The sequence below is a fragment of the Hippichthys cyanospilos genome, chromosome 9 (genome assembly GCF_059441005.1).
Source record: "Hippichthys cyanospilos isolate Australia breed blue-spotted pipefish chromosome 9, RoL_Hcya_1.0, whole genome shotgun sequence".
Taxonomy (NCBI): Eukaryota; Metazoa; Chordata; class Actinopteri; order Syngnathiformes; family Syngnathidae; genus Hippichthys; species Hippichthys cyanospilos.
The window spans coordinates 14,182,129-14,208,385 of record NC_142377.1 but is presented as its reverse complement, the minus strand read 5'-3'; the positions used below and the strand labels follow the sequence as shown (position 1 = coordinate 14,208,385).

At 40.4% G+C, this 26,257-nt stretch overlaps 1 protein-coding gene and 1 long non-coding RNA gene across 6 annotated transcripts in view; one reads left to right on the top strand and one right to left on the bottom strand.

The window, feature by feature from the left end:
* The window catches only part of LOC148419026 (uncharacterized), a 40,039-nt gene extending 29,825 nt beyond the window's left edge, over nucleotides 1-10,214 (top strand). Inside the window, exon 3 of the long non-coding RNA XR_015866573.1 lies at nucleotides 9,804-10,214. This is a non-coding gene — a long non-coding RNA (uncharacterized LOC148419026). The remainder of the gene's footprint in view (nucleotides 1-9,803) is intronic.
* The window catches only part of foxp4 (forkhead box P4), a 112,290-nt gene continuing 90,575 nt past the window's right edge, over nucleotides 4,543-26,257 (bottom strand). For 2 of the 5 annotated variants that reach the window (XM_088422964.1, XM_088422967.1), the window contains 8 exons: nucleotides 23,188-23,275; nucleotides 21,805-21,888; nucleotides 18,197-18,571; nucleotides 18,025-18,126; nucleotides 12,417-12,538; nucleotides 11,831-11,897; nucleotides 10,934-11,106; nucleotides 4,543-10,005 (listed from right to left, as the gene is read on the bottom strand). In XM_088422964.1, the coding sequence (XP_088279090.1) occupies nucleotides 9,807-10,005; nucleotides 10,934-11,106; nucleotides 11,831-11,897; nucleotides 12,417-12,538; nucleotides 18,025-18,126; nucleotides 18,197-18,571; nucleotides 21,805-21,888; nucleotides 23,188-23,275 (1,210 nt within the window). In that variant the 3' untranslated portion in view covers nucleotides 4,543-9,806. The remainder of the gene's footprint in view (nucleotides 10,006-10,933; nucleotides 11,107-11,830; nucleotides 11,898-12,416; nucleotides 12,539-18,024; nucleotides 18,127-18,196; nucleotides 18,572-21,804; nucleotides 21,889-23,187; nucleotides 23,276-26,257) is intronic. The other 3 variants (XM_088422966.1, XM_088422968.1, XM_088422965.1) reach the window with 3 other exon arrangements.

The following is a 26,257-nucleotide window of genomic DNA, read 5'->3' as shown; positions in this document are numbered from 1 at the left end:
TGATGAGAGTGCGCCGTTTGATTGATGTGCAAAAGCGTGGGGGAGGTCATTCGGGGCAGAAAATCTTCAGAGCTCTTTCTCACAACGTTCATTTTTCTTAACAACCTGTTGGCTTCCTTTTCAATTTGTTCTTTCAATCACTCATCAGAACCTGTAAAGCTTTGACAGTGAGATCTTTGTAGGATTTCTGACACGTGTCTGAGGGGGGTAGCTTGTTTGTTTGTTTTTTGCATTGAGGAAAGGATCCACATTGTTTCAGAATGGCCAGTTTTTTTGTTATCTAAACATTCAGATTAATTTGGAATGAAGACTGGGGTGCAATAACGGCACGTGTGATACCGCCGCTTTTAACCAAAGCAACATGTGGGGATGGCCCAATAATTCACATTTGCAGTATTTAAGGCTCACCACAGCATCCCATTTCATCTCCAGGTGGTCCTTTATAGGGCAAGGAACCATATTTGATAACTTTGACCAGTGGTTACGGACCATTGTGGCATGGCACATTAGTGATCTGTGAAATATTATCAGATAAACTATATTTGTATACTGTAACTATATTTGTTCCCAAATTATTTATGGACTACAAGTACACTGCAAAAAGTGCCAGACCAAAAACAAGAAAAATATATTACAAATTAACCATTTTTGTTTGCTTTAAGACAAACAAATTCTGCTGATGGGGTGAGATTTTGAGAAAAAGAAAAGATAGTTTTTAAGAATATAGTTCTTCATATAAGCCTTTTTTTTAACTTTCTTAAAATCGGCTTGTATTAAAGTTCAAGATGCTAGTAATGTACGGTGACAGCGTCTCTATAAGTCATTAGAAATCTGAACATCTTAATCCTTACATGGTCTTGGTCTGAATAGGGTGAATAGGGCTGAGCCATCCAGCGGCAGAGCGCACCAAGCAGGCAAATATAACAGCGCCGTTCAAAATTCCTCACCTCCATCACTTCCATCAAATCAACCTCCAATTATGAATCGGCAACGAGCATTAGTTTGGAATTTACATAAGCTACGGTGCCAAGGGATACGAATATTCACACAATTGGTGGGATAACGTTGAGAGCATTAACTATTATAGTGCTGCTGAACTGTCGTACAAGATAGCACACAACCACCGGTCAGCGGTTGTTTTGCATTCAATTTATGATTGCAGATGTTTGACCCTATTTACATTGGATCCCATGGTATTTATTTCCCTGTAAAGAAATACTTTGAATTTTCACTCCAGTTATGTTTCATAAGTCCAGATAAAGATTGGTCATGACTACATAAGACGTGACCTTCAGTAACAGTTTAGACTTAAATGAACATTTCATCACTCCAGCTCTTGCTGAGCGCCTGCTCTCAAGCACAAATGCGTATTAAATAGAAGACTGTGTTCCCTGCTGCGCGCAAGGACACGTTGTCCTTACAAAGGTAGCCATGCCAGGTTCAGGTGTGTTTAAAGCAATTCTACCTTTCTCATAGGATGCAGACATGCTTGTTTGGCTTGAGCCTCTGCTGAGGCTTTCCGCTGTGCGAAGAGCCAGCAGAGCTCCAGAGGGGAGAAAGCAAGTTCACCTCACCATGAGGTGGACTAAGGAAAGAGCTGCTCCACTGCCCTACTAATTCACAATCACAGGCGCTGACACCATAGACGAGAGAAGGTTTATTTGTGTGCGAGAGAAGTGTGAGAGAAGGTTTATTTGTGTGAGAACAAAAACTAGAGACACATGCGCACAAGCAGAGTGATGATCAACTTCAGACGTAGCTCGCTAGTCGCTCAGAGCGCTCGGATGGGAGAAAGGAGAAGGAGGAGGTCGAAAATGTGGTTCCAATCACTCACAAAGATGCTTTTGTTCTGCAGCTGTAGTCTTCTCTCTCTCCCTCTCAAAATGGTGTATTTGCATGAATCGGTCTCCATTTTTGACCTCTCCCAAGTATAATTAGCTTTTTTTTTTTTTTTTTGCTACCAGTTCTTGCATCGAAAACTGTCACGAGACCCCAAGGACCCAACCTCAAAACCGTACTGAACAAACAGCAACACACGGCATTGAATTGAGTGAGAAGCACAGACTTGTATAGCTATTGGAGAAGCGACGGCCATCTTACGTTGCCACATGCTCAGGCTGCCTAACTGGAACATTGATTCCACAGAGTTTTCAAATTATTTTCCGTCTCTGTTGTGATAATATCACTGTATATGGCATACCATTGGACCAATAAGACACACACATTTTTTCAGGAGTGTGCCAATACCACTTTTTCACTACTCATAAAGATAATTCAGTCTAGAGTAACTGTCCCATGCCAATACAAATGATACACACCACAGGGAGACAACTGTTGATCGGGGTTAGGATATTTCATTTTATTTTAGCATAATTTTTTTTTTTCGTTTTTAAGAGCCACAATAGTACACAGAAAACAAGAAAAAAAAGTGTACTATTGGAACATGCCGGAAAAGGTCAAAGTGACCATAACCCGTGGTGGAACGTTCACGTTTGAAGCTATTGGATATCTTAAAATAAAAAATGCCAGCAAAACGTTCATCCATCACTGACAGCAAAGGCCCACCTCTCATTTCATATGCATATTCGAGTGAAGTGATGATCAGTGATGAAGTCGTGTGGTTGGACTTAGCATGTTGTGTTGTTTTTAGTGAGTCAACATGCAGTTTGGAGGAGGGCCCACTATGGCGGCCCACAGACATGGGGGGCTGAGTCAAAGATGTCAGCATGACTCTATGTACAGTACTCTCAATGTATTTAGTGACTCATAGGGTCTGCCTGGACCTCAGTGCTCTCTGCGTGATGCTGGACCCTTCACAACAAGACACATAAGTGGTTCAGCATTCAACATGCAAGCTGATATCTATATAAAACGCATCAAAGTTTCACAAGCATAACTAGTCAAGTCTAAACTCAGCCATGCCCTCACACCTAATATTTACTCAGTCCAGATGAGCATTCCGAAAGAAAGCCAGCTCGCCGCTGCCAAACGGCAAAACGACGCGCCAAGAACAACCTCTTTATATTGCTTTGCACCCTGGCTCACCTTGCGCAAGTATATATCCTCATAGTCTACCGTATACATGCCACTGTATGTTTGCAGACACACTTCTCCATAAAGTAAAAGTCACCCGCATTTCAATGCCAGGAGTGAGTGAATTTCCTCCCGAGTGACTAAGAGAAGTTCCCGAAAAGCAAAATATTAAAACTTCACCCCCAAAAAATATAGGATTAAAAAAAAACAAAAAACATGGAGCCATTTTCCCCTTCTCCCTGTGGCAAGATATGCAGAGTGCAGCGCTGAGGTTCAAAGATAAGCTGGAGGGCATGTGCCAAACGTGCAGCAAGAGGAAGCGCGAGGAAAGACAGCAAGGTGACAAGAACTACAGTAGTTTGAAGCATAAACACTTCCATCAATCCGCCTCCATCTCAAAAAGTGCAAGGGAGCGTGCATCCTGGTTTCTAACGGTTCTGAACTCTCTGGCTCACCCTGTTGGCAGGTCACTGCAAGTGTCTGTTTGTTGCACTGTGCATGTTTGTGACATGCAGCTTGTGTTGTCCGGTTTGTTTACTCCTCCTGGTGGCTGTTTTTTGTATCACAACAGCAAACTTGACTCAGCATTTTCATTACCGTTTCATCTCAGGGCGTGATCATGTTTTAACCATACAAAAACTTGATTTACGAGGTGGTAAGACAATGAATAGTCATTCACGTAAAATCTAACACTTTCAGGAAGTAAATGAAAAAAAACAAAAACCAAAAACAAACAAAACAAAACAAAACGGCTGTGTGCAAACAACATACAAGAATGCTTTAATTACAAAATAAACTAATATAAAGATGTTATGTTACAGACTTTAAATAATGATTTAACTGTTTTATAAAACTGTACATGCTCATTTTCGTTGATTTGTTTCTCTTTTATCTATATAAATAGGAGCCCTGGGTATGGAGAAAATGATTAGAATAAGTATAATTCCTTTATTGTTTAATTGAAGGATGTTTGGATTTGCTTAGCATGTATAGGGATATTTTTTTTATTGTCAAGTTGATTGTTTTGGATTCTATTACGATGTGATCAGACAGTGCTGACTTTTCAGTTGAAATTATAATGAAGTGCTGATAGGTTTACATACTCTACCACTATGTAAACCTATGAGCACAACGAGTGATGAACAATTTTTGTTACCTGGAGTTGAATAGTGACGTATACAATTGTGATAATAAATTTACATAATTGTAGTTTATGTGAACTTATGATAAGCGTTGTTTATGCAAACTAGGGGTGAACAGTGACATATACAGTTGTGCTCCTGGAGTAAACTTGGACCCGCTGGAAAATGAGATGATGTATCTCAAGGGGAAATTCTTTAGAACAATAAACACACTTATGAGCACAGCCGTGAGTCTGAGTTGCTTCTACACTGTACAATTTTATTACAATATGTAACACTGCTTCCACCACTATTACATCATCTACTATTAATGGTAATTGTTATTTATTAAAACGATCAATCCTAAAGTAATAAAGATTCAACATCAGACAGTGTAATAAGTATTTTATTGCATTTTATAATGCCATTGTCAATAATTAGTACAGATTACATGCAACTAGACCTACTGTACAGTTTTTTTTATTGTCTGCATGGACAGACACAAGAAGATTCAGGTTACAAATACACAGATATATGCATGTGTGTGTGTGTGTTTTATACAGCATGAGAGAAAGGGCAGTGACTGGCATCATCAACATGGCTACCCGGCATGGAGGCCCCACTCTGTGTCTTAAAGCCACCTGCACCCAGCCCCCCGCCTCTAAGTCTGGTGACACTTGCGAAGAACAAGAAATAGCAACAAAATAAGCAAAGCCATAAAGTGAAATTAAGTAACAACGCACTCAAGAGTCACTGCTGAAAATGTACACACATTCCTAAGGTTTAACCAGAGGAGAGCTGAAGTGGTCATTGGGACTTGTTCAATAGCGTCAAGGCTCCACTTTGAGCGTCCCTTCCCCCCTTTTTCAAAGACGCCCGAGAAGCGTCCAATCACATATGACGATCGGGGCCCCGTTTCAGGCCGTCTATCACGCGCATGTACAAGTTTGAGGAAACGGCTATCGGCGAAGGTGATCTGCGATGTCAATGGAGACTTTTGGAAGTAGCTCACTTTCGGTTTGGTTAAGGTTTCAGTTTGGTTACAGTTCAGGAGATTGGACTTTGGTAGTCAGACGGAGAGCTGCACCTCAGAGCGCCAGTCCACATTTTGGTACCGTGACCGTGCCAAAAAAACAACAACAACAACAACAACAAAAATAGGATGAGCGTCAACAATGCAAGCATTTGATTTGCCTTTTCGGGATTAAGAGAGGAATCGTGTGACGAGTCACACCCCCATCCCAACTGCGGATGATTGACAGCTCTGCAGGCCAGAGGTCAGTTAAGGAATGACAAAGGGTCAGGGGTCAGGGGGACACAACGTTGGCCCCTGAAAGGGCCAACAGACAGTCCACATTTGTGTAAAGCAGGAAAGAGGCTAAATATTCTCACACTCGTTTTCTTTTCAAAGGTTTTGGTCCTGTCATTGAGAAAAAAAAAAGTCCTTCTGAGGTATCAATACATAATGAAGTAAATTTTTAGTTTGTCCATTTTGTGTTTTTTTCCTTAAAAATGCATAAATGCGGTACAGAGACAAAAAAAGTATCAAAATAGACCTAGCTAAGATAAATATACAAACAGATCTTACCTAAAACCACTGATCTAACTTTTATTCTTTTAACCTTTTTTTTGTTTGCGATAATACACCAAAAAAAAATCGTCCCAGACGTTTTTATGAAGAACTGAAAACATGGAAACAAAAAGAAACTACCAAAACCAAGATACCTGCAATACTTAATATGATAAATACATATACTTCAGCATTAGCAGTACAGAATAGGAACCAGAGCTGCGAGCTTTACAATAGCTAAATGGGTTCAGGAACCCCCCCCCCAAAAAAAAAACAAAAACAAAAAACAAACAAACAAAAAAAGCAGACAAGAAAGGAAAGGAACGAATGCCCTGGAGAGATTAAGTCAATCACTAATATACAAGAATACATCAGGTTATTCACGGCGACCTGTCAACAATCTTTATAAAAGCTCCTTGTTTGCAGGTGTACCTTTTAAAGCATGAGATCATCTACATATTCCACTGAATGCAGCAGTTCCTCTTGTTTGGACTGAAGGAGCCATCATGAGTGTTTGTGTGTATGTGTGTGTGTGTCATCTTGAGAAGCGGTGACTGCTTTTGAGGTGGGGGTCTTTGGATATTTGGTCAGAGCCTCTGTTTGCACGAACCCATGTAGCCCTGCTTCTGTGCCACCCATGTACAGAATGTGTGTGTGTGTGTGTGTGTGTATGTGTTTAATTCTGTCTATAATCACACCTGATAAGAATTTCCCTGCAACATCACGGGGTTCTCCATCATGCTTCACTCGAGTTACACTTTGGGCTGCAGAGAGAGTTTCGGGTCGCAGCTAAGGCGAGGTAGTCTTTACAGTCCATTATGTTTGTTTTTGGGCTGAAGGGAGTCCATATATTTTTATTATGGAGGCGGGGGCAGGGGGGATACTGAAGAGCGTTCCAGAAGGAGGTAGTATACTTTTTGGTCTGTCTTTTTGCTTCTTTTTTTTTTTCGTAGGAAACACGTTGGTAAAGTACGCAAAAGCTTCTTCAATTAAATAAGAAAATGGAGTCAAGTGCAAAAGTTACGAATAAAAATGTGAACTTCTTTGATAGATGACGTCCCTCGGTTGTTGTCCTCTCACACTGGTATCGTTTACGTATTTGTTCCCTCATGAAAAGATTCCTGGCTACAGATATTTGGAATGACTTCGTCTTGGGATTGTGTTTGGAACACGCTTCAAGCTTGAGCCCGGCAGTCACAATTTTTCACATCTAAGTGCTTTTTGCTTTTGTCTTCGTAAGAGGAACTGTGCACGTTAATACTTATTTGTACCAAGGAGTATAAGGGCCAAGTTGAAAATAGAGAACAAAAAAAAAAGGCATTATGAAAAGGAAAAGTTACAATTTACACTCTTAAAAACAAGTGGGGACAAAGTTTGGGGACAAAAAAAAGGACCAACCCAATAACTGGTTTGGAAAGAATGGCATATTTGGTACAACAACAAAATAATTACGGGTAAAAAAAAAACTGACTGACTCAACTTGCTGGGTTGTTTTGCACAAAATAAGAAGGCAACCTCAAAAATTGGGTTGTTTTGTATTGGGTCAGCCCTTTTTTGACCCACAATAGGGACATATTTCAAACCAATGGTTTTTAGAGTGTATGGTTGAAAACATAAGCCTAACCCCAACCCAATCATGGGTCAAAAAAAGAGTTGATTCAATATTTGGGTAAATATGACCCAAATGGGTAGATTTGCACACAACAACCCCCTCAAAATGGGTAATTTTGTATAAGATTGCTTTGTAACAAACCACCCAGAAATTTGGGTAAACTTTTTTTCTACCTGTAATTGGGTTATTACTGACCCAACTGTTTTTAGAAACTACATTTTATGAGTACATCTTACTCCAAAATGAATGTAGGTGGTCCCGTCGACACAGCAAAATTCATGTTTGGATTTACTATGAATATTTGACCCCCCTCCAAGTATACATTTTACGTTGAACTTATTTGGGACCAAATACAGTCTTTTTTAGAGGAACGTGCACTAATTTACTAGGTGTGTTTGACAAACAATGAAAATTAATTTTCACATTATCACCTGATCAGTATAAAGTTTACAGTGTGATGTTTAACCCTGAAAAAGAAAACAAACAGAAAAACCCCACAGAAAACACATCTTTGTTCTGTTAACAAGAAGTCATTTAACAATTTTTTAACAATATGTGAATTTGACATTTCATTCTTAATATGGCACACTGACTGAACAAAAATGTGATTTTTTTTTCCTCCCTCACATGAACATTTTCTTTTCTTTTTACTGTCGCTTTAACACCCCTCTGTATATTTGGCCTCATACCTACAATGAGCGATTTGTAACCGAAAAAAAAGCTTTCACTTGAAATATTTAGTTTGATTTTCACACTTTGGTTTGCGGGAATGGCCAGCACTGTAAATCCTGTTTAACTTTCAAACAATACCTAAAAAGAAATCAAATAAAAAGCTCAAACTCCTGGTTTGCTGTCTTTTGGCCAGTTCTTTAAGAATAAAAAAAAAGGAGACTGAAATAATAATAACAATAATGAAAAGAAAGGGTTTTTGGTTTTCTAAATATTTCTTTGGTTACCTGTAACAAAAATAAGATGGGAGTAAGAAGCAGGTTTTGAAAACGGTCAATTTGGTATGGCACCGGTTTGCTCAGGGAACAAAATACAACTGAAAAATAAAATCAGAGAAAAATCTCAGGCGATATTCCTTGAACACATCCTCACACACCGAAGCACAGATAGCGTCAACACGGTAACTAATCACGAGCACAGAGCTTTGAACAGAGCCACGTTTTGGTATCCCACGCAAACAAGTCCCCCCTTTTTCAAATCGGAACCTTTGTGGGATGAGGTATTCTCTGACTGCATTCATATATAATTTTATATATCTTTTTTTTTTTAAAGCATTACTGATATCGCTCAACTAAATAAACAAACAAAATAAATGAATGAGACAGAAAGATGCTATTAAATAATTTGTTTGGATAATGGTAACTTAAGTGCTATTTCCAAATTTCTAGCCTGCTACACTCGGGAGTGAAAGGAAAAGGGAGACAATACTGCGCTTTCTTTTTTTTTTTTCATACTCCTCCGGAATGGTGCGGAAAAAAATCTAACACAAAAACAATACAAAAATAAACCAGCATCGGCAGAAAAGATACATCGAAAACACAAAACACCAACATGGGAATAATGCTCCTCAAAAATAAAGAATAATAACATCAAATAAAAAAAAAAGGAAATGATAAAGCTACCACGTTTTTTTTTTTTTTCCACGTCGTTGACAGGTTCCTTTTTTTTAAGTCACAATATTCTATAGACACTTCCCGGCTATTTTCTTTTCTGAGTGTTTCAAACTCATCTGTTCATCTCAAATAGGAGAAGAGACTCACTGGATGTTCCTTTTCTTGCAGTCTTTTTGGGTGGCTGGGACAATGTCTTTAGCTTCTTCTTTTTTCGTTGTTTATTTCATATCTCACGAGCAAAGGGGGGCCACACCCCCTCCCGAATGTGTCGGGGCGCAGTCCGAGGTATTCTTTGAAAGCATCTTCCTCTCTTCTCGAACGTTTGCTTTGGATCTGATGAAAGATTGACTCCAAAGTGTGTTGGGCGATGGAGAGGTATACTGCACATCCCCCTGGCGAATGCTCTGGATCTATATACACATGGTCACGCACACGAGTGTGCGCGCGTGTGGTTTTCCTTTAAAACACACACTCGTGCCGGCCTACGCGCCTAGACGGGCAGCCCGAGTGAGGAGGACCGGAGAGGTTGGATCCAAACCTCTTCCGGTCTCCCCGAAGGAGGCTTCGACTAGTGAAGGAGTGCGCCGACGTGTGTGTGTGTGTGTAGGTGTGTGTGGGTGGAAAGAGACGGGAAGTTAAAGCAGTGCTCCACAGACTTAAAGTAACGGAGGTCTTCAAACCCTGTTTGGAGTTTCTCAATGTCGTCCTTGGTTGCTTGCTCGTAACGACAAATAAAAATTAAAAAAAAAAAAAAACCATTCTCGTTTCATTTTCTTCTTTTCTCACTTGCTCAAGTGTTGCTTCTGACTAAGCCCCGCCCCCCTTGGATCCCATCTTTCGGACAGGTCTTACTCCAGGTCTTCGGCGGGGAGGTCGTCCTCCAGGTCGCGGTCGTCGCTCGGCAACGGCAGGTTGTGTGTGATGCCGGCCAGGAGGGAGACGGGCCGACAGTCCTCCTCGATCTCGGTGGGCTCCTCCTTCACGTGCACCGCGTGGCTGTAGAGGGCAACCACACTTCTTATAGATGTCCCATGTGGCCCAAAGTTGCTACAGTAAATACATGGCGTGTTGATTTCGTGATTGTGGCTGTGTGATAAGTCATTTGGTGAATTCTAAAGAGATTGCTAATCATTTCCATGCTAAAAGTTTAACTCATACATAGCCAGCTCAGTTAAAATGGTTCTTTTGACATCTATGGCAGTCAATGGCAGAGAATGAGTTAAATATTTTTCCGCAAAATAGCAAATTGTTGTAAGTAGGCCTGAACAATATATCAATTTTTTTTAGCTCACATGATTACATTTTTTTGTTACAAACTATTAAAAAAAAATAATAACATTGATATTTTTGTTCTCTTGCTGCGATACGTTTCACCCTCATGAGCTTCTGTAGCTCCCGCCTTCCTCTTGTTCACATTACACTTGCACCAAACAGAAGGCTAACACAACGTGGCTACGGCTAAAGAAAATGAACCGTTTGTTGCTAAAAGACAAGAGTTCTACAGTCAGCGGCTTGGGTTCGCGGCGACAGACGTGGAACAAGAAACACCGCATTTGTTTAAAGCCCATTTTTTAAAGGATCCAGACATTCAATCTCAAGTAATTAAAAAAGAAAAAAAATGGTGATAAGTGATCTAAGTTTAAATGTAATAAATTATTTTAGGTAATTAAGTACAAGAGTAAATAATTACTCAATAAATTAAAGTAATATTTATCACTACAGTAGTTTAAAGTTATCAATTACTTTAGTACTTATTACCAAAGGTAATCATTTTCTTTAATATTTTGATTACTTTAGGTTATCAATTTGTCGGTCTGGACTCTTTATCATTAGAAAGGATAGGACGTCCTCAATTGAGCACACTAGGACTTAGTAGGTTTGCTTCAATGATTCAAATGTCAACTAAAGGGGACAAAAATGAATATGCTGAGTCTCAGGCGGATATTCAATTAATAATAGATGTGTGTGTGTGTACCTGTACTGCTGCGGGCTGAGCGTGGGACTGCAGCTGCCGTTGCTGTTGACCTGCTCCACCGTGGAGCTGACATCATCATGGCCCACGTGCAGCATGTTGAGACTGGCTGCAGATGGAGGGGTCACCAGGGGAGGACTGTTGAGCAGGGACAGACTGCTCTCTGCCAGGGCCGCCTACACACACACGCACACACATGTACTTAATCCACAAGGCTTATTTCCTCAACATACATGGGGATTGACTTCATAGGAAACTGTTTAAAAAAGAAATGCGGACACCCATGTGCTTGCTCGATCATCTCAGGGTTCTTGCTTTGGAGGCTATGACTTGACAAACCACTAGGGGGCACTTGTACACAGTACATTCTGCATCGATTGCTCCGGAGTAGGGAAGAGGCTGTCAAAAGTGCCTCGACATACACACGCGCACAAACACGTGAAGCGTCAACTTCAGGGAAGGGAAACAAGTGCCCCAACAAAGGGCAGCGTCTGTCACCGCTGGTGGAGGAGACAACTTGGACACTCACATCCACCCTGGTGTCCTCTTACACAAAAACAAAAGGGACAAAAGATGTCAGTTTAGGGGTGTTTTTTTTTTTTTTTTTTGTGCTGCCACGGGCCATAATTTTATGCAGTAACCTTAATTGACTACTACTTGACGCCTTGTGCAAAATTGCTGTGCGTGTGTGTGTGTGTGTGTGTGTGTGTGTAAGTGGGGGCGGCTGCCTGTGTGAAAGAGGGAGGTGGGAGGTGAGGTTCATGAGGGAGACGAGGGAGGTGGTGCGAACGTCGTTAGGGAATCTGCTAATTATAAAAGGGAATTGATATTAGTGTCCTTGATTGTGATTGGCTGACGTGTGCGGCAGAGAGAAGCACGGAGTAGGAGGGCATTTCTTACCTGGTAGCTGGCGTTTAGGGATCCAAAGCCCAGGCCGGAAATCATGTTTTTCACCAGAGTGGGACTCCTACACACACCCGCACATAATAGAAAAACAAAAGAACAGGCAGGAAAATGTCAGCCCAGAATCTCACAAATACTCTATGTTGTCGTGAATAGAAACATGCAGGACACACTCTGTAAACAGATGCTTAAACACACACAATAGCAGGCTGTCAGATAGCTGATATGCAGGTGTGTGTGTGCATTTAATTAACCCCAATTTTTCCGGCAATTGGAGGGAACATCTGTTTGCGTTCACTAACAAGGTTTGTTCTTCCCGTGCATCACACAGCTGCTTGATAATGGTGTTGACTAACAAGGAACACACACACATACGGGGATTCACACACACACACACATACATGTATACAGTAAATGTACGGCCATTTAGGCAATCGTTAATAACAGCACCCAATAGGCTTATGCTCACATCAAGCTCAAGTGTGCCTAGGAAAGTTGTTAATCAGAACGTGTGTGTGTGTGTGTGTGTGTGTGTGTGTGTGTGTGTGTGTGTGTGTGTGTGTGCGTGTGCAATTTCACTTACCCGGTCATCTTTGGTGGTCTCCTCTTTTGGTATTCAACTTCGTCCACAGTCCACACTGCCCCCTTCACGTTCTCAACACGAACAAAACATTTGTGCAGACTCAGGTTGTGGCGCACAGCATTCTGGGAAAGGAGAAAAGAAATGATCGTGTTTTATAATTTTATTTAAAAGCTTTCGATTTCCTTTTTGAAAATGTAATTGCCCTGCGCTCCCCTATTAAAATGTGAGATGACAAACCAACGGTTCACTAGGAAATCAAACGTTTGAAACTGAATGTTTTCATCCAGGAGGCCAAACCTCGCAGCATCTTTTCAAATGTTTTTTTTAATCCAAATTCCTAAAATTGATGTATTAAAAAATGTAAAAAATGAAAAAAACAAAACAAAACAAAAACAAAAATAGGAAACCTCATCAAAATGTTCATGTAAGTATTAGGCCTGCACTAATAAACAATCCAAGAATGGGTTACTGATGTAGTTATTCCATTCATAAACATATCAGAAAACTTGTCTTTTTACAAGATTTTCTATTTACAATAACGGAATAAGGTTGTATTTTGATGTGGAAAAAAATCCTGTACTTTGTGCCATTGGGTCTTTTAAAAAGTGATCAGTGTTATTGCTGTTAATCTTATCTTTTTATCAATTATTATCATTATAACTATGATAATAATTAGTATTATCATTATTATGAGAATACCATCACAGTGCAACAAAAAATCCTGTTATTAATGAACAAACTCCAAACAGAGCAATAAAAAGAAGACAAAAAGAATTTTACAAGAAAAAAATGCTGACACAGTGAATACTTTTGTAACCCTTCGAAACCATGCATTTTTAAACAAGAGAACAGAGAAATCTTGTATTATGTGACACTGCATCCCATATGAAGTGATTACTATTCATTCCTGCTTGTTAGTTATTGCTGTTGATATTGTTCATATCTTTTTCCTGATGAAGATGTGATTATTATTAAAACATCCCATTACTACAAGAAAAAAAATCAAGTAATTAATACAAAAAAATCCCAAAACAATTTGAAAAGAAAAATGTATTTTGTAATTACTTTTATGAACATATCAGAAACGTTGCATTTTTCCATTTTATGTGACAATGGATCCCGTGCAAAGTGATTAGCATTGTTATTGCTGTTAATACGATTATTGATATCTACTATTATTATTATTATTACTATTTTGAATAATGGACAAATTCACAACAGTGCAAAACATGTTTCACGCTCAAGGGGATGCTTTGCTTACTGTATCTAGCCATTTTCAGAAACGTTCAGTAAAAAGTTCATATTTGGACTATAGTTCATTTGAATAACTCTTATTATGTACAATTATTACCTGTGAAAACACATTTGGCCACTTGACATCACATGTACTCGGGGCCAAGCTATCAACCAATCACAGCTCAGCTTGCGATTGTCACATGACCAAACCGTGATTGGAAACTCGAACTACATGTGATGTCATTTTCAGTCCAGCAAGTTACAAAATGCGCTTTTAAAGGCACGAATTGTACACGAACAATAATTAAGTAATCATATGAATTCCAGACAAATCCTACGTTTGACTGCTGAAAATGGCTAAGAATCCCTTTCAAGTTCCAAGCCGGAAAGAGCCCTCAAACTGAGTGCACGTAATAAAAACATCAGCGTTAAATTAAAGCGGGGAACATGAGATGCATTTCATTTTAAAAATCAGTTTTTATGCGCACGGTGCAGTTGTGCGCGTGGGCTAATATGTGCGAGGCAGCATTATTTCATCTCACACTTTTGTTATCCGTCATCATCACGCATACACACGCACGTGTATACACAAACACACACGCGCACGCACGCGCGGACTCAGACAGCGCGGCAGACACACGGCTATCTCGGTCGGCCCCCCCAGGGACAGGCCTCCCTTTTCATCTGCCATTTGTAGTGTGTTCATGCCCAATTTCATTACCAATTTTAATTCGTCTATAATTAAATCCTGCATATTCTCTCTGACATGCTGTTCTAAGCCGAGAGGGAGGGACAGGCCAGGCATGCATCACTCGTTGCCGTAATTACACGCACACACTCACGCGCACATCCACACAAACACACATAATTACACAAGCCATAATCAGCGCAGGAACCCTCTCTCCCCCGCATCCCTTCAACCCCTGAGCCGCGATGCTAAGTTTTGTAAATGAGTCTGACCCCAATCTCCGCCTGCCACCCTGACGACGCGCTCTCACTCAAACACACACGCGCGCGGGGAGGAACGCCGAGCCACACACCTCTCACACACACTCGACAGCCCGGTGCTATAAAAGCGTTATTTGCATTTGTCTCCGTGATGAAAGCCTGATTCTCCCAGTTAAAATATTAGGAGTCATTTAGAGAGGGTCACCACATTCATGTCACTCATCCATCAGCTCGGGAGGCCTCATTTAAAAAACAACACATTCGATTGTGTGCCATACAAAAACGGAGACTGGGTGACAAAAATGTCGACTGTATATGTCTGAGCTTTGTGTTTAATTGAGAGGGAAAGTCAATTAAAAGATTTGTTTTATAATAATACGTTGTAAGTCAAAACACAACATTCTGATTAATATTGGGGTTGTGGAAAATGAATTATGCAGCAAAATCCCTCTGTTTTGAACCGTCGCGGGGGGCGACTATTTTGTCACTAGCTGTCACCTAAATATGACATCACAGTTCCTCAGGGCTCACATAACAACCAATCACGACTCACGTTTTTTGATATGTGTCAAATGGCGTTAGGAAGCTGAGCCAGGATCACTCAGTCCCCGAACTCTGAGCAACTGTGATGTCATTTTCAGTTGACTGCGGGTGGCAAAATGCCCGCCCCCTGAGATGGCTAAAAACATGAATTTTGCTGGCTAATTCTAATTCCACAAATGCAATATTAACTCATTTATTGCCATTGACGACTATAGACGTCAAAGATCCAATTTTGTTTTACTGAGCCAACTCATTCACAGCCATTCAAAACTATATCCTCTGGAAAAGCAGTCTTTTTGTGTCCAATGCTGTGGACATTTGCTTTTGGTGAATCATTTGTGCTACCGCACTAAGTGTAGATCTTTTTTTCCCCATGTACTTCTGTGATATGCCTTTTTCACTTTGCAATAAGTGAAAGTTATTCTCTATCATACTTTTTTTTTTTCATTGGAAATGATCTCAAACTTGTAATTTCCTCTCTTTTTTTGGGTGTGTCTTTCTCCCTTGCCACCATTGCAACACTCCAAGAAAGATACGTGTAGAAAATGATGGCGCAAACATGATTACGGTGGAACTTCAAAGCAGATATTTTTAGTTGACTGGCCCGACTTGGTCAACTTTCCCCCCCAGCAGCCCTATATTTCAGCTGCCCTACTGAGTCCCGGTGGACACAACAATGAACGCGAATGAAAAGGCGAGGTCTCAGGACGATTTAAGTCAAAAATCCATTTTAACTGGGATGCATTGAATTAGTTAATCAAAATGGGACTGTATTGAACAAATGATCGTCAAATATTTTTTGAATGGACTTCTAAAGGGACTCACTGTCCTTGACAGTATACTTGTCAATTATGTTTTTCAACGGGGATGGTGAGGTAAGTTTTGGGTGAGAAACTGTTCTATTTTCTTCTGCTGATTATAAAAGAACAGAAAAGCCTGAATAAAACGTAATTGTTTTATCCTGGAGTAACACAATAGGAAATCTTGACCTTCCCTCACTGATGTTTTGTGGCACACTGGCCACCGCGGAGAAAACTCTGACCGCCCAAACGGAACCATGGCAGAATCAAACCATTTCTAGTCGGCCTACAATTCATATTGCAGCTTGAATCATTTGGCTAACTCGCTGACTTTGCCTCTTTCTGTGGTCCTGCTTTCCTCTGATCAATGACTTGCACTCACTTGACACCGCCGCTCCCCTCATGAAATTTAACGGCTTATTAAGGGACATACATCTTCACGGCCCTGTTTGACTCATTGGGCTGCTGTATAAATACATAAGGCCAAAGAAGAGTCATATTTTAAGGGTCATATATTTATAAAGGCTATATTTAAAGATGATATTCCAGGCTGCACCCATCTCTTTGCCCTCATCGCTTGCTCTTGCTCTTTTCAGTTTTAGGACTGAAAAAAAAAGGTCAGGGTCTCTAGGTGTCCTTTTTCTTCCATGTTCATACTCTCAATCTCTTGAGGAGCTGCCACTCAAATAAGCGAGAGGTTTCTGCAGAAATGGGTCAGCGCCTACAATGGTGGGATCAGGCCGGGTAGGCAAGTGAGTGTGTGTGTTGAGTCCTGTAATGAGGCACTGGATGTGCAGGGTGAGGTGAGACAATGAAGGAGGTCTGAGAGGACAGAGGAAAAGTAAAGTGTCTCATCAAAGACAGAAAGCGGCAATAACTGTCCAATCAGTCATGTCTTTGGGGAGCTGAGCTCAGGCTGCGTGAAAGTATGTGCTGTATAATTTCCGAGCATGATTGAATCAATATACACTTCAAGAACAGTGGATTTGGGCTGTTTTTTAGGTTTCAATAAAAGTATTTGATTCACTCGCTGTGATCCAGCATTTTCTGTTTCAACCCTCTTGTATTTTTACATATTGGAGTTGTCTTTCTATCAGTGTTCATTGCTTAATTTCAAGAGAAAAATCATTTTGGGAAAAGAGTAAAAAACATGAGATAAGGTTGAAATGAATAAATTAACATTGAAATTGCCTAAATTAAGCAGAGTAGAGCTGCAACTAACGATGACGCTAATAATCGATTGTGTATTTTTTGAGTGTGACCGTAGAAGTCATATTTAGATTCGAGCAGGCAAAATGAATAGATGAATCAACATGTCAAGATCAAGAAATTTATCAGCAACTATTTTAATAGAGTAATTGTAGCACGCTATTGTTTAACTTAAAAATCTTCAAAACTGATTTCAGTTTCTTAAAAGTAATTCTCTGATTTCAGTCGTCTTACAATTAAGGAAAAGGAGATTAAGGAGATTATGTTTGTCTTCAATCAAAACAAGACATTTGCAAACATCTGCAAATTTGATTATTTGATGAAAATAATCGATAGAAGAATCAACGGCCCTAGTTTTGATGTTCATACTTTTGTTAAGACTTTTTTCAGATGGACAATGCAGAAATTCCAGTTACATTTTTTTATGTTTCAGTTACTGGTGTGGTTCAGCAACACTTCAGAAAATAGATCCATTATGAATCAATTATTTGTATGTTTAATGAAGAATTAAATAAATCTAATGATAAGTGATAGTCATATCTCGTGATAAATTCTGAGGATTTGGATAATTTCAGGTATTTGATGTATAATCAATTATCAAAAATAATTCAATGTCAATGAATTTCATTGCGTAGAGCCGTATAGTAAAATTGAGGTATACTTTTATACTTTTATTTTTAATTTTCAAACGTTGCAAAAATGTTTGAAAAATATAGTGAGGACAACAATAAGATCAAAGTAACTGACAGTTTACACAGCTTTCTTCTCATTACTTTTCAGCATTTTACAAAGGTTTTCTTTTCAATGTGCTTACAGTAATACTGCACTATATTAGTTTGAGAAAGTGCAATGCATTTATTTGCTGTCTTTACCTTCCACGTGGCTGTGTTTCTCCTGAAGTAGGCAAACTTGCGTGTAAACCAGTTGTAGATCTCGTTCAGAGTCAACTGTCTGTCGGGGGACTCCAGAATGGCCTGCAGGCATGGAGGTAAAAATGAAGAAGGGAAGACGGACAGGGGGGCGAGGCGCACCGAGGCGTCTTACGTGACGTATAAGAGAGGCGTAGGTAAAGGGAGGCCTGACGTCAGCGTTCTTGTAGAACTCGCAGTTCTGAGCCAGCTCTGAGTTGGGATTCAAAAAGATCAGAAATGAAGTCTGTACATAAAAGAACAATTGAAAGTCAACGGGCCTACCTGAAGCAATGGGGGTGCAGTATTTGTCGGAGTTGCGCCTCCGTATGGGCCCGACGCCATGCGCGTGGGAGTGGGAGTGTGTGTGAAGGCTGGAGGAGCTGATGACCGAGGGTCCCTGGCGCAGTGGAGTGATGGGGGTTGCGGCTGAGGTGGGGGGGTGAGGGAGACCCTCCGGGTACACGTCGCTGTCCCGTTTTAACAGAGAGCCACTGGAGGCCAGGTTCAACTGAAAAAAAAGGAAGAAAAACATCAGTTACTGTATGTGGCCTATGTAACACAAAGAATTGTTCTTTGTTATTTGTTTTATGTATCCAAGCTAAAGTACAATGACAAAACTAACTGAACATCAACCCTGTCAAACAGATAAACTTACAGTGGTTAATCCTTTATGTGTAGAGGAACAAACTATTTAAATTTATTTAGCCATTTTCAACATTAAATAGTTCACGTTTTGTCCATTAATTATTTCTCTTGTACAAATAACGCCTTTAAAAACTCATTTTTCCACTTGCTGCTGATTAAAAAAAAAATCACATGTGTTTGAGGCAACCAATCAATGCTTAGCTGTTTTCTGGGTTTGGCCATGTGACGTTTGCAAGATGAGCTGTGATTGGTCGTTAAGCATCATGAAATTTTCAGGCAACAGCAAGCGGTAAAAAGGTCTTTTTAAACATATTAATCAGAGCTGACCTAAATCAACTTAACACTAGCCAAGTATCAAATTAATCGATAATCATCATTAAAAACTAACCATTTCAAGACCTAGTTTGATTTAAAATTGTCCAATTTCAGTCTTTCACCAGTAAATACACTCTTTTTTTTAGTGTTTCTTCACTAATTACACACTTGTAATCATTTGCTTGAAATTGGAAAATCAACATTTTTGCCCAAACCAGTAAAAAAATCCTAGTTGATATATTATTGCAATGTCAATTTGAAATAATGTCCTAGCTTTGAATACAGAGATGGAAATTAAAACTGCTCATCCGATTCATAAATGACTTCACAAAATATTTGAGATTATTCGATGATTAAAATAATATTTGCAGTCCTACTTCATTATCATTCATGAGCTTTGGGGGTTTAAAATAAATGTATTTATTTTGATTATTGCTGTACCTTCCTACGTGGAAAGATAAAATACTTGTTTGCCGCACTCGTAGTATTAACTATGCATGAAAGATAATTGTGTTATCAAGTTGATTATAGACAAAATAATAACTTTTTTTCTTTCTGAGAACTGCTAAATAAGTTTAGTATCTTTTAAGTTGCATTCAGCGCATGACAGTGTACTTTCCTCTATTAGTTTGAAATACCCCGCGCCTCTCTCCCCTCTAGTCACATATATTTATACAATCCTGCAATTAACCCTGCTTGCAAAAACAAAACCACACACCGGCATGTTTGTAAGGAACACAAACAGAGGCACTCTGCGGTGGCCAAGTCTTCACGGAAGAATACAGTCCAATTAGGGCCTTGCATGCACATACACACACACACAGAGACACACACACGTTACCGCAACCCACAGTCTCTTTGGGACAGAGGTTAGGACGACTAGTTTAGGACTAATTAAAACCTGTGTGTGTGTGAGTGTGTGTGTGTGTGTGAATTTCCTCAGCTTTGCTCCGTACCCTCTCGCCACCATTTAAGTCGACTCGAGGGGGCGGGACTGTTTAACAGGTACTTCATTAACGCGCCAACCCTGCCAAATCACCACGGCAACAGTCGAACCCCGTTAATTGAGGCCAAGCTTTGTTTCCATTCCTGATGCCCCGCCCTTGCCCCTCCCCCTCCAATAGCTGACCCGGAGGCTCGGCTCCAGCAGTGACAGAACACGCCTCTTCCTGATTTCCTTATTGGATTGTAATGGCGCCTGATCCCCCCCCCCCCATCAGCCGCACACACGCGAACACACGCACATGCCACTCAAGTGCACCATTTACATCGACTCAAATTATGACACTCTTCCTCTAATTGACAATTAATTTCAACATCTTCATATTTTAATAGGACTCTTCGTAAATCTGAATAATGAAATATTCATTAGACAGATGACTAATAAGCACACCAATGGTCAAAAGTGCCCACCCACACACACACACACACACACACACACACACTTTCACTACCATTACATCCAATTTCAAGCTCTCATCACCCTGCTTTGGTATTTCCCTCTCAGAGCAGATGAGAAATTGTGCTTTTTAAATATTGCATAAAAATAATGAAGAACCCAATTTGGGTGAAATAAAAGAGAATAAAATTGAGCAGCTGACCGAACATTAACTCAGTTTGGTCAATAGAGGGCGCATACGGCAAGCTCCGCTAAGAGTTTACTGTATATATTCCAAGACCTTCAGAGATGAAAAAAAAAAAAAGTCTCCCAATTTATCCTCATAAACCTCAGCCTATTCATTTGTGTCCACTTTAGTGTCAATGTTGTCTCAACAAGACAGAAAAGCTGATTATATTTCATCCAAACACATTAGGCATCATTGGAAAGGCCAGGGTGTCCTCCTCTAAGCACGTCAGGCCATAGTAGGTTAGGTCAAATGAGCCAAAAGATATAAGGGTGTTTTCAAGAGATTAAAAACATTAATCAACACATTATGATATCATTAATTGATCTAATTCATCTCATTTTCCATTCACCTAAGCATTTTTGAAAGAAACTTTCAATGTTTGTTTTTTTAATTTAAAAAAATTGTGATATTTTATCAGATCAAAAGATTAATATATAACAAAACTGTTTTTTCAGTCATTTATTTTCGTTAACAGATGCAGCTGTAAGCATTTACCTTTTGTTGGATTTGAAGCTAGCCTCAAGTGCTCGCTGCAACTACTAGTTTTAATGATCTGGAGGAGTGGTGCAGTTTTTTTTTTTAACCACATAATTACAAAATAACATAAAAATAAAACACCCTACATCTTATCGGTCTTTGACTCATATTCTTGAGTTTAGCAAAATGTTTTGCTACGGGTTGCTACATTACGGTCTTTGTTGCTATCGTTAGCTGCGGCTGAGTGCTTTGCATTTATGTGGTAAACTAAACTTTGAGCTATTTCTGTGGTAGGCAATCTCCAACCTTTATCAAGAATTCCGTTGAGGCATTTTTAAAGTTAAATTTATTACTAATCTGAAAAGAAAAATCGCACATTTTATCTTCCACCTCCCAACAACTCAATGCCTAAAGCATAGAAATGGATATATTGAGCATACAAAAAGCATAAAGTTAGATAATAAATATGATAACACATTAAATAAACACAATGCTTGAACTATGATTCCAATTCATTGAGCTCAGTGTATCTGTCATTTTGGCACCCCTAAGATATAGACCAAAAACAAAAGTCTACTACAGTGGAAACAAATAAATAGGCTGGGTCTCAGGAGGTTATGTAAAACGTGGTGATGGAAATTGTTCTAACAATATCGGAGTGCAATTATGAACTCACAGGTTGGTTAAAAGGCTTTGGCTCTGAGGGCCGCATGTGCAGGTGGGTCATCATGGCTTGGAGTCGCTCACTCTCTTTTGCCAGCTGGGAGGAGAAAAAAAAAAAAACAGGCACGTTATGGACACACTTTGAACTCTCTCGCAGTTAATGCAATGCTATATTGACAGAGCATTGCGAGTGTAAGTACACCATGGGCAGAGAGAAGCACGAGAGCACCCGCAGCACTCTCGCACAATCGCACTAGCCTGCAGAAACACTTGTTCCCTTTTGACATTGTTGACTGCCTTTAAATGGTTACCATTATAGCCTGTGGATATCCTTTCTGTTTGTGCGTGTTTGTCAGTGTGCGCGCGATGTAGTTTTAGCGCTATTAGCACACACACTGCAACGCCATGCGGCTATATGTGAATATTAGATATGTAAACATTGCCGCTCAGCATGCGTGTGAGTGTGTGTGTGAGTATGTGTGACTGTTGCGGGATGAAGTGACATGTCAGTGAGATAAAGTTGGACATTCCGATGTGATGTGACGCTGCCTGCTCTTCTGTCACTTTGTATTCCTTGGTGGAGGTGTCAGCATCTCAAATAAGTCATGTTTATCACCACTGTTGGGACTCACCTTTTTCTTTTTGTGAAATTCAGTCCTGTCACTTACAAAATGTTGTTAATACTATACAATGTCAGTCATGTGTAAAAATAAATCCATGGGTATTTCTAGCCCGTTTTTGGGGGTGCTTCAGCACCTCCATATTTAACTACAGCACCCTTAAAATCATGCAAGTATGCTTGCATGATTTTGCTGTGGAAGAACCACATCAAACACCTTCATCTGATGAGCAAGAAGATAGACTGTGAGCCCGCATCCGTCACTCGCTTGAGCCTGAAAAGTCTTGCCAGATGTGTGGAACCTGAAAAGAGGACTGAGGGTCCATATTATTTTTCATTTTTCACTTCATGAAGGCCTGGGACCAAATACTTTTGTTCATAGTAGACATGAACAATCTGAAAAAAAAGTTGTGTGTATTGCGTATCAATCATTTTTTTCTGGAAAGTGATGTGTCAAGAATGAAGTATTTTGATGCAGAAAGAAGCCAAGCTACATGCTCCTTTGCTTTCTTGCTCATGTCTCGCTCCCCCCCCTTCTTTTCCTTCCGCTCTTTGCTCGCTCTCGCCGGTGACCAGAGCAGCTTTATAATTGGAGCGGCGATGGCAGCTTCCCCGCCGACTGCTCCTTTTAAATTACAAGCTCCACTGCTCTCCATAAACACGGCTCCTTGGCCTCAGACCAGTCAGCGCCATTGAAAAAGAGTCGGCTCGGGCCTTTTGTTTGGGAAGCGGTGACAATTAAACGTGTGTGATGGCGTGTGTGTGTTAGCGGCCCACCTGGATCTCCAGTTGCTGAACCACCTGCATCTGGACTCGACACTGAGCAGTGCTGCGGTCATCGAGGGCGTGCTCGTTGTTCAAGTGCCTGAAGAAGACGGGACAGGGTTAAATCAGTTTGAAGTGTTCATTGCACTCTAGAAACTGTTGGGTTAAATCTAGACACACGCAACTTTTTGGGTTATTCATTTGAAGGGTAAGTCAACTCCCCCCAAATATATAGAAAATAAAATGCTCTATGCAGCCCCACTAGTCTAAAAACGGCATTCAGATTAAAATCACATGGAAGCCATTTTGCTACTTGCTGTCGACTGAAAATGACATCACGGGTGCTTAAAGCTTCAACAACCAATCACGGCACAGCTTGTGAACCTCATGTGACCAAACATGAGCAGTGAATTAATCATGTCTGTTGGGTCAGAATGAATAACCTGCAAGCAAACCCGTTTATTTTTTTTCTGATTTACTCATTCATGAGCATCGAATTTTTGGGTTGTTGTGAATAAGAATTGCATTGTTTTTTTTTTTATCAAGCAACCCAGAGAGTTGGGTCAAATTGACCCATATATTGGGCTCAGATTCATTTTTTAGTTAAAATTTGATTACATTTAACCCAAGTGTTTTTAAAATTGTCAGGTGAAAAATAACCTAAATGGCATTAAAAGTTGTTCAGGAGGTGGCAATGTTGCCTATTACTGTTGACTGAAAATGACAGTTTGGACTCAACTTTTTGGGCTAAATGAGGAATTGGGCTAAACTCAACAATGGGTTGAATAAAAAAATGTTAATTTTTGGAGATGAGATCACGAGAAAAACAATTGAAAAAAGAGCAACACTAATAACAATTACAAATTCAACTCCAAATGAAAAATGAATACAAAACAAGCAAAACTCCTGACGAGTACTCCGTGCTCAAAAGGGAGTGAGAAGAAGTCTAGACTTATTAAATCCCACCCTTTCGCATTTTTTTGAAATTTATAAGCCTATTATTCAGCCAAATAAAATATTACTAAAGATCGTAATAATAGTAGTAATGACAATAAATCATTACATAGTGAAAGGATAAAATCCAAGAGTTGTGCTGTGTTATAAAAAGAACAAAACTCAAAAACCTGTATTGTTTTTTCCTATGACCCATTTAAATATATAACCCGCCAAAGGTTGAGATGGTCCCTTTATGGCCCAATTTGGATTAGGTTTGACCAAACTGTTTTTAGAGCGAGACTTTGGAGAGCTATCCCACTTTATTTAGCAGAAAGTTCCAAAGTGTCTCAGAAATGTCCTCATAGTTTATTTTGTCTGACGAAGGACGCAGCAGCTGTGTTGTGTGTGTATACTTCACTGGTGCTAAGTGAGCCGTGTTCCAAGACAACCACCTGGATATGAGCTCATGCGTTATCGGCCAAAAGCTTATCTTCAGACGCGCTTCTCGCTAAACTTCACACCGCTTCATATGAATGCGTGTTCGTATGTGACTGAGTGCTGGTGCTGTTTGTTTCCTCCACTGTGGGAGGACCTGGGACCTTCTGATCTTTCCCACTGCACCCCTCCCTGTCTCCCTTCCTCCATCCCGTTCTCTCCTCTGTCATCACCAAGGTTATTCACAGGTTGCTGCCGCCCGCCCACTGCGTGTTTGTGCCAGTGCATATCCGTAAAGTGTGTGTGCCCGTGCTCCGGAGGGACTTTTTATGATATCATGCGGTGTTAATCCAAAGGAAGCACTCTTCTCACTGTTTTGGGCCGAATGAAAGTTGCACTTGATAGTGTACGTGCGTGTGCTTGTGTGTGTGCATGTGTGTGTCCGACTTAGACCTCGGAAAGTTAGGCAATATCGGAGTGAGGCTTGAAATGAAACAAAAACAATGATGTCATGGCATGGCTAATCCGTGGCTCAACACAAGTGCACGATAATAATAACAAAAACATGATCTCACTTCTCCCCCCTCACCCCCTTTTTAACTCTTCCGTCCACTCTCCCCCTCCCACATCTCCCTAAATGCCAATGATTCAAAAAAAAAAAAGAAACTCCCTTCTGTCTGTGGATGGGACATAAACAGTAGCAGGTTTTCTTTTTGGATGTGGCCCACAAATGAGGCTCTGTTTATTCCTCTGAGTGCTGGCAGACAAGACTTTAACCCACATCATACCCGGGACTATCAACCACAGCCTGAATGTTATACCAGAGGACTTTGACAAGGGGGAGGAAAGGCGAGGGGGGAGAAAGGCTGAAATAGTGGAGCGTCTTCCTCCTCTGCTTTTGCCGCTACCCTCATGGGGAGATGACAAAGGCTGGCTAGAAGGGGGGAGCCTTGTCGGACTTACGGGCATTATCTGTCACCGCCTCTTTTTTCTCATCTTCAACTCTCTCGCACACTTTCACTGCCCCCCTTTTTCTCCTTCCATCTGCCTGAGGCTACGTGAAATGAGACACCAAACAACAGCTTTCCTCTCCAAACTTTCCCAGCCTGCCTGCGAGCTTTGATCTGCTTGTCCGATGCCATCACAATCCCCGAGCGCACTTTTCACGATAAGGCCTATTTCATCACCTTGGCTAATTAATATCCCTCCCGTCTTTTCAAATAGCTCGATAGTACCATAAAAACAATAATGACGGGGAGTTTGTTTTGGGGCATTCGTTACGAGCTTGTGAAGCCGTCGTTAGCGGCCGCAGTGCTACGGGAAGTCCGCTGTGTGTCTGTGTGATGGAGGAGGAAGTTAACAGCGTGTCAAGGCCAGACTTTGCATCCTCAATTGACTTCATGCTGGCTAATAACAACCAACAAAGATGTAGACAGGAAGAACTGGAACATAACACTGATGAAGACTGAGGTTTCAGCTGCAACCGTAGAGATGAAACAGCTTGAGCTAATTCTTTTAATGTTGAGAGATAAGCATCCACACTACTGCTACTGCTAGCTAACCAATGAGGATTTCTTGAGGGCCATGCCCATTTTCGAAAGAAGAAAATGCATATTCCTGATAAATCAGCTGTTGTTCAGAGCTTTACTTGGCTTGATGTTCTGACAATGTCTCACTAAGAACTATGGAACATTTTGTCATTATCAAGAGC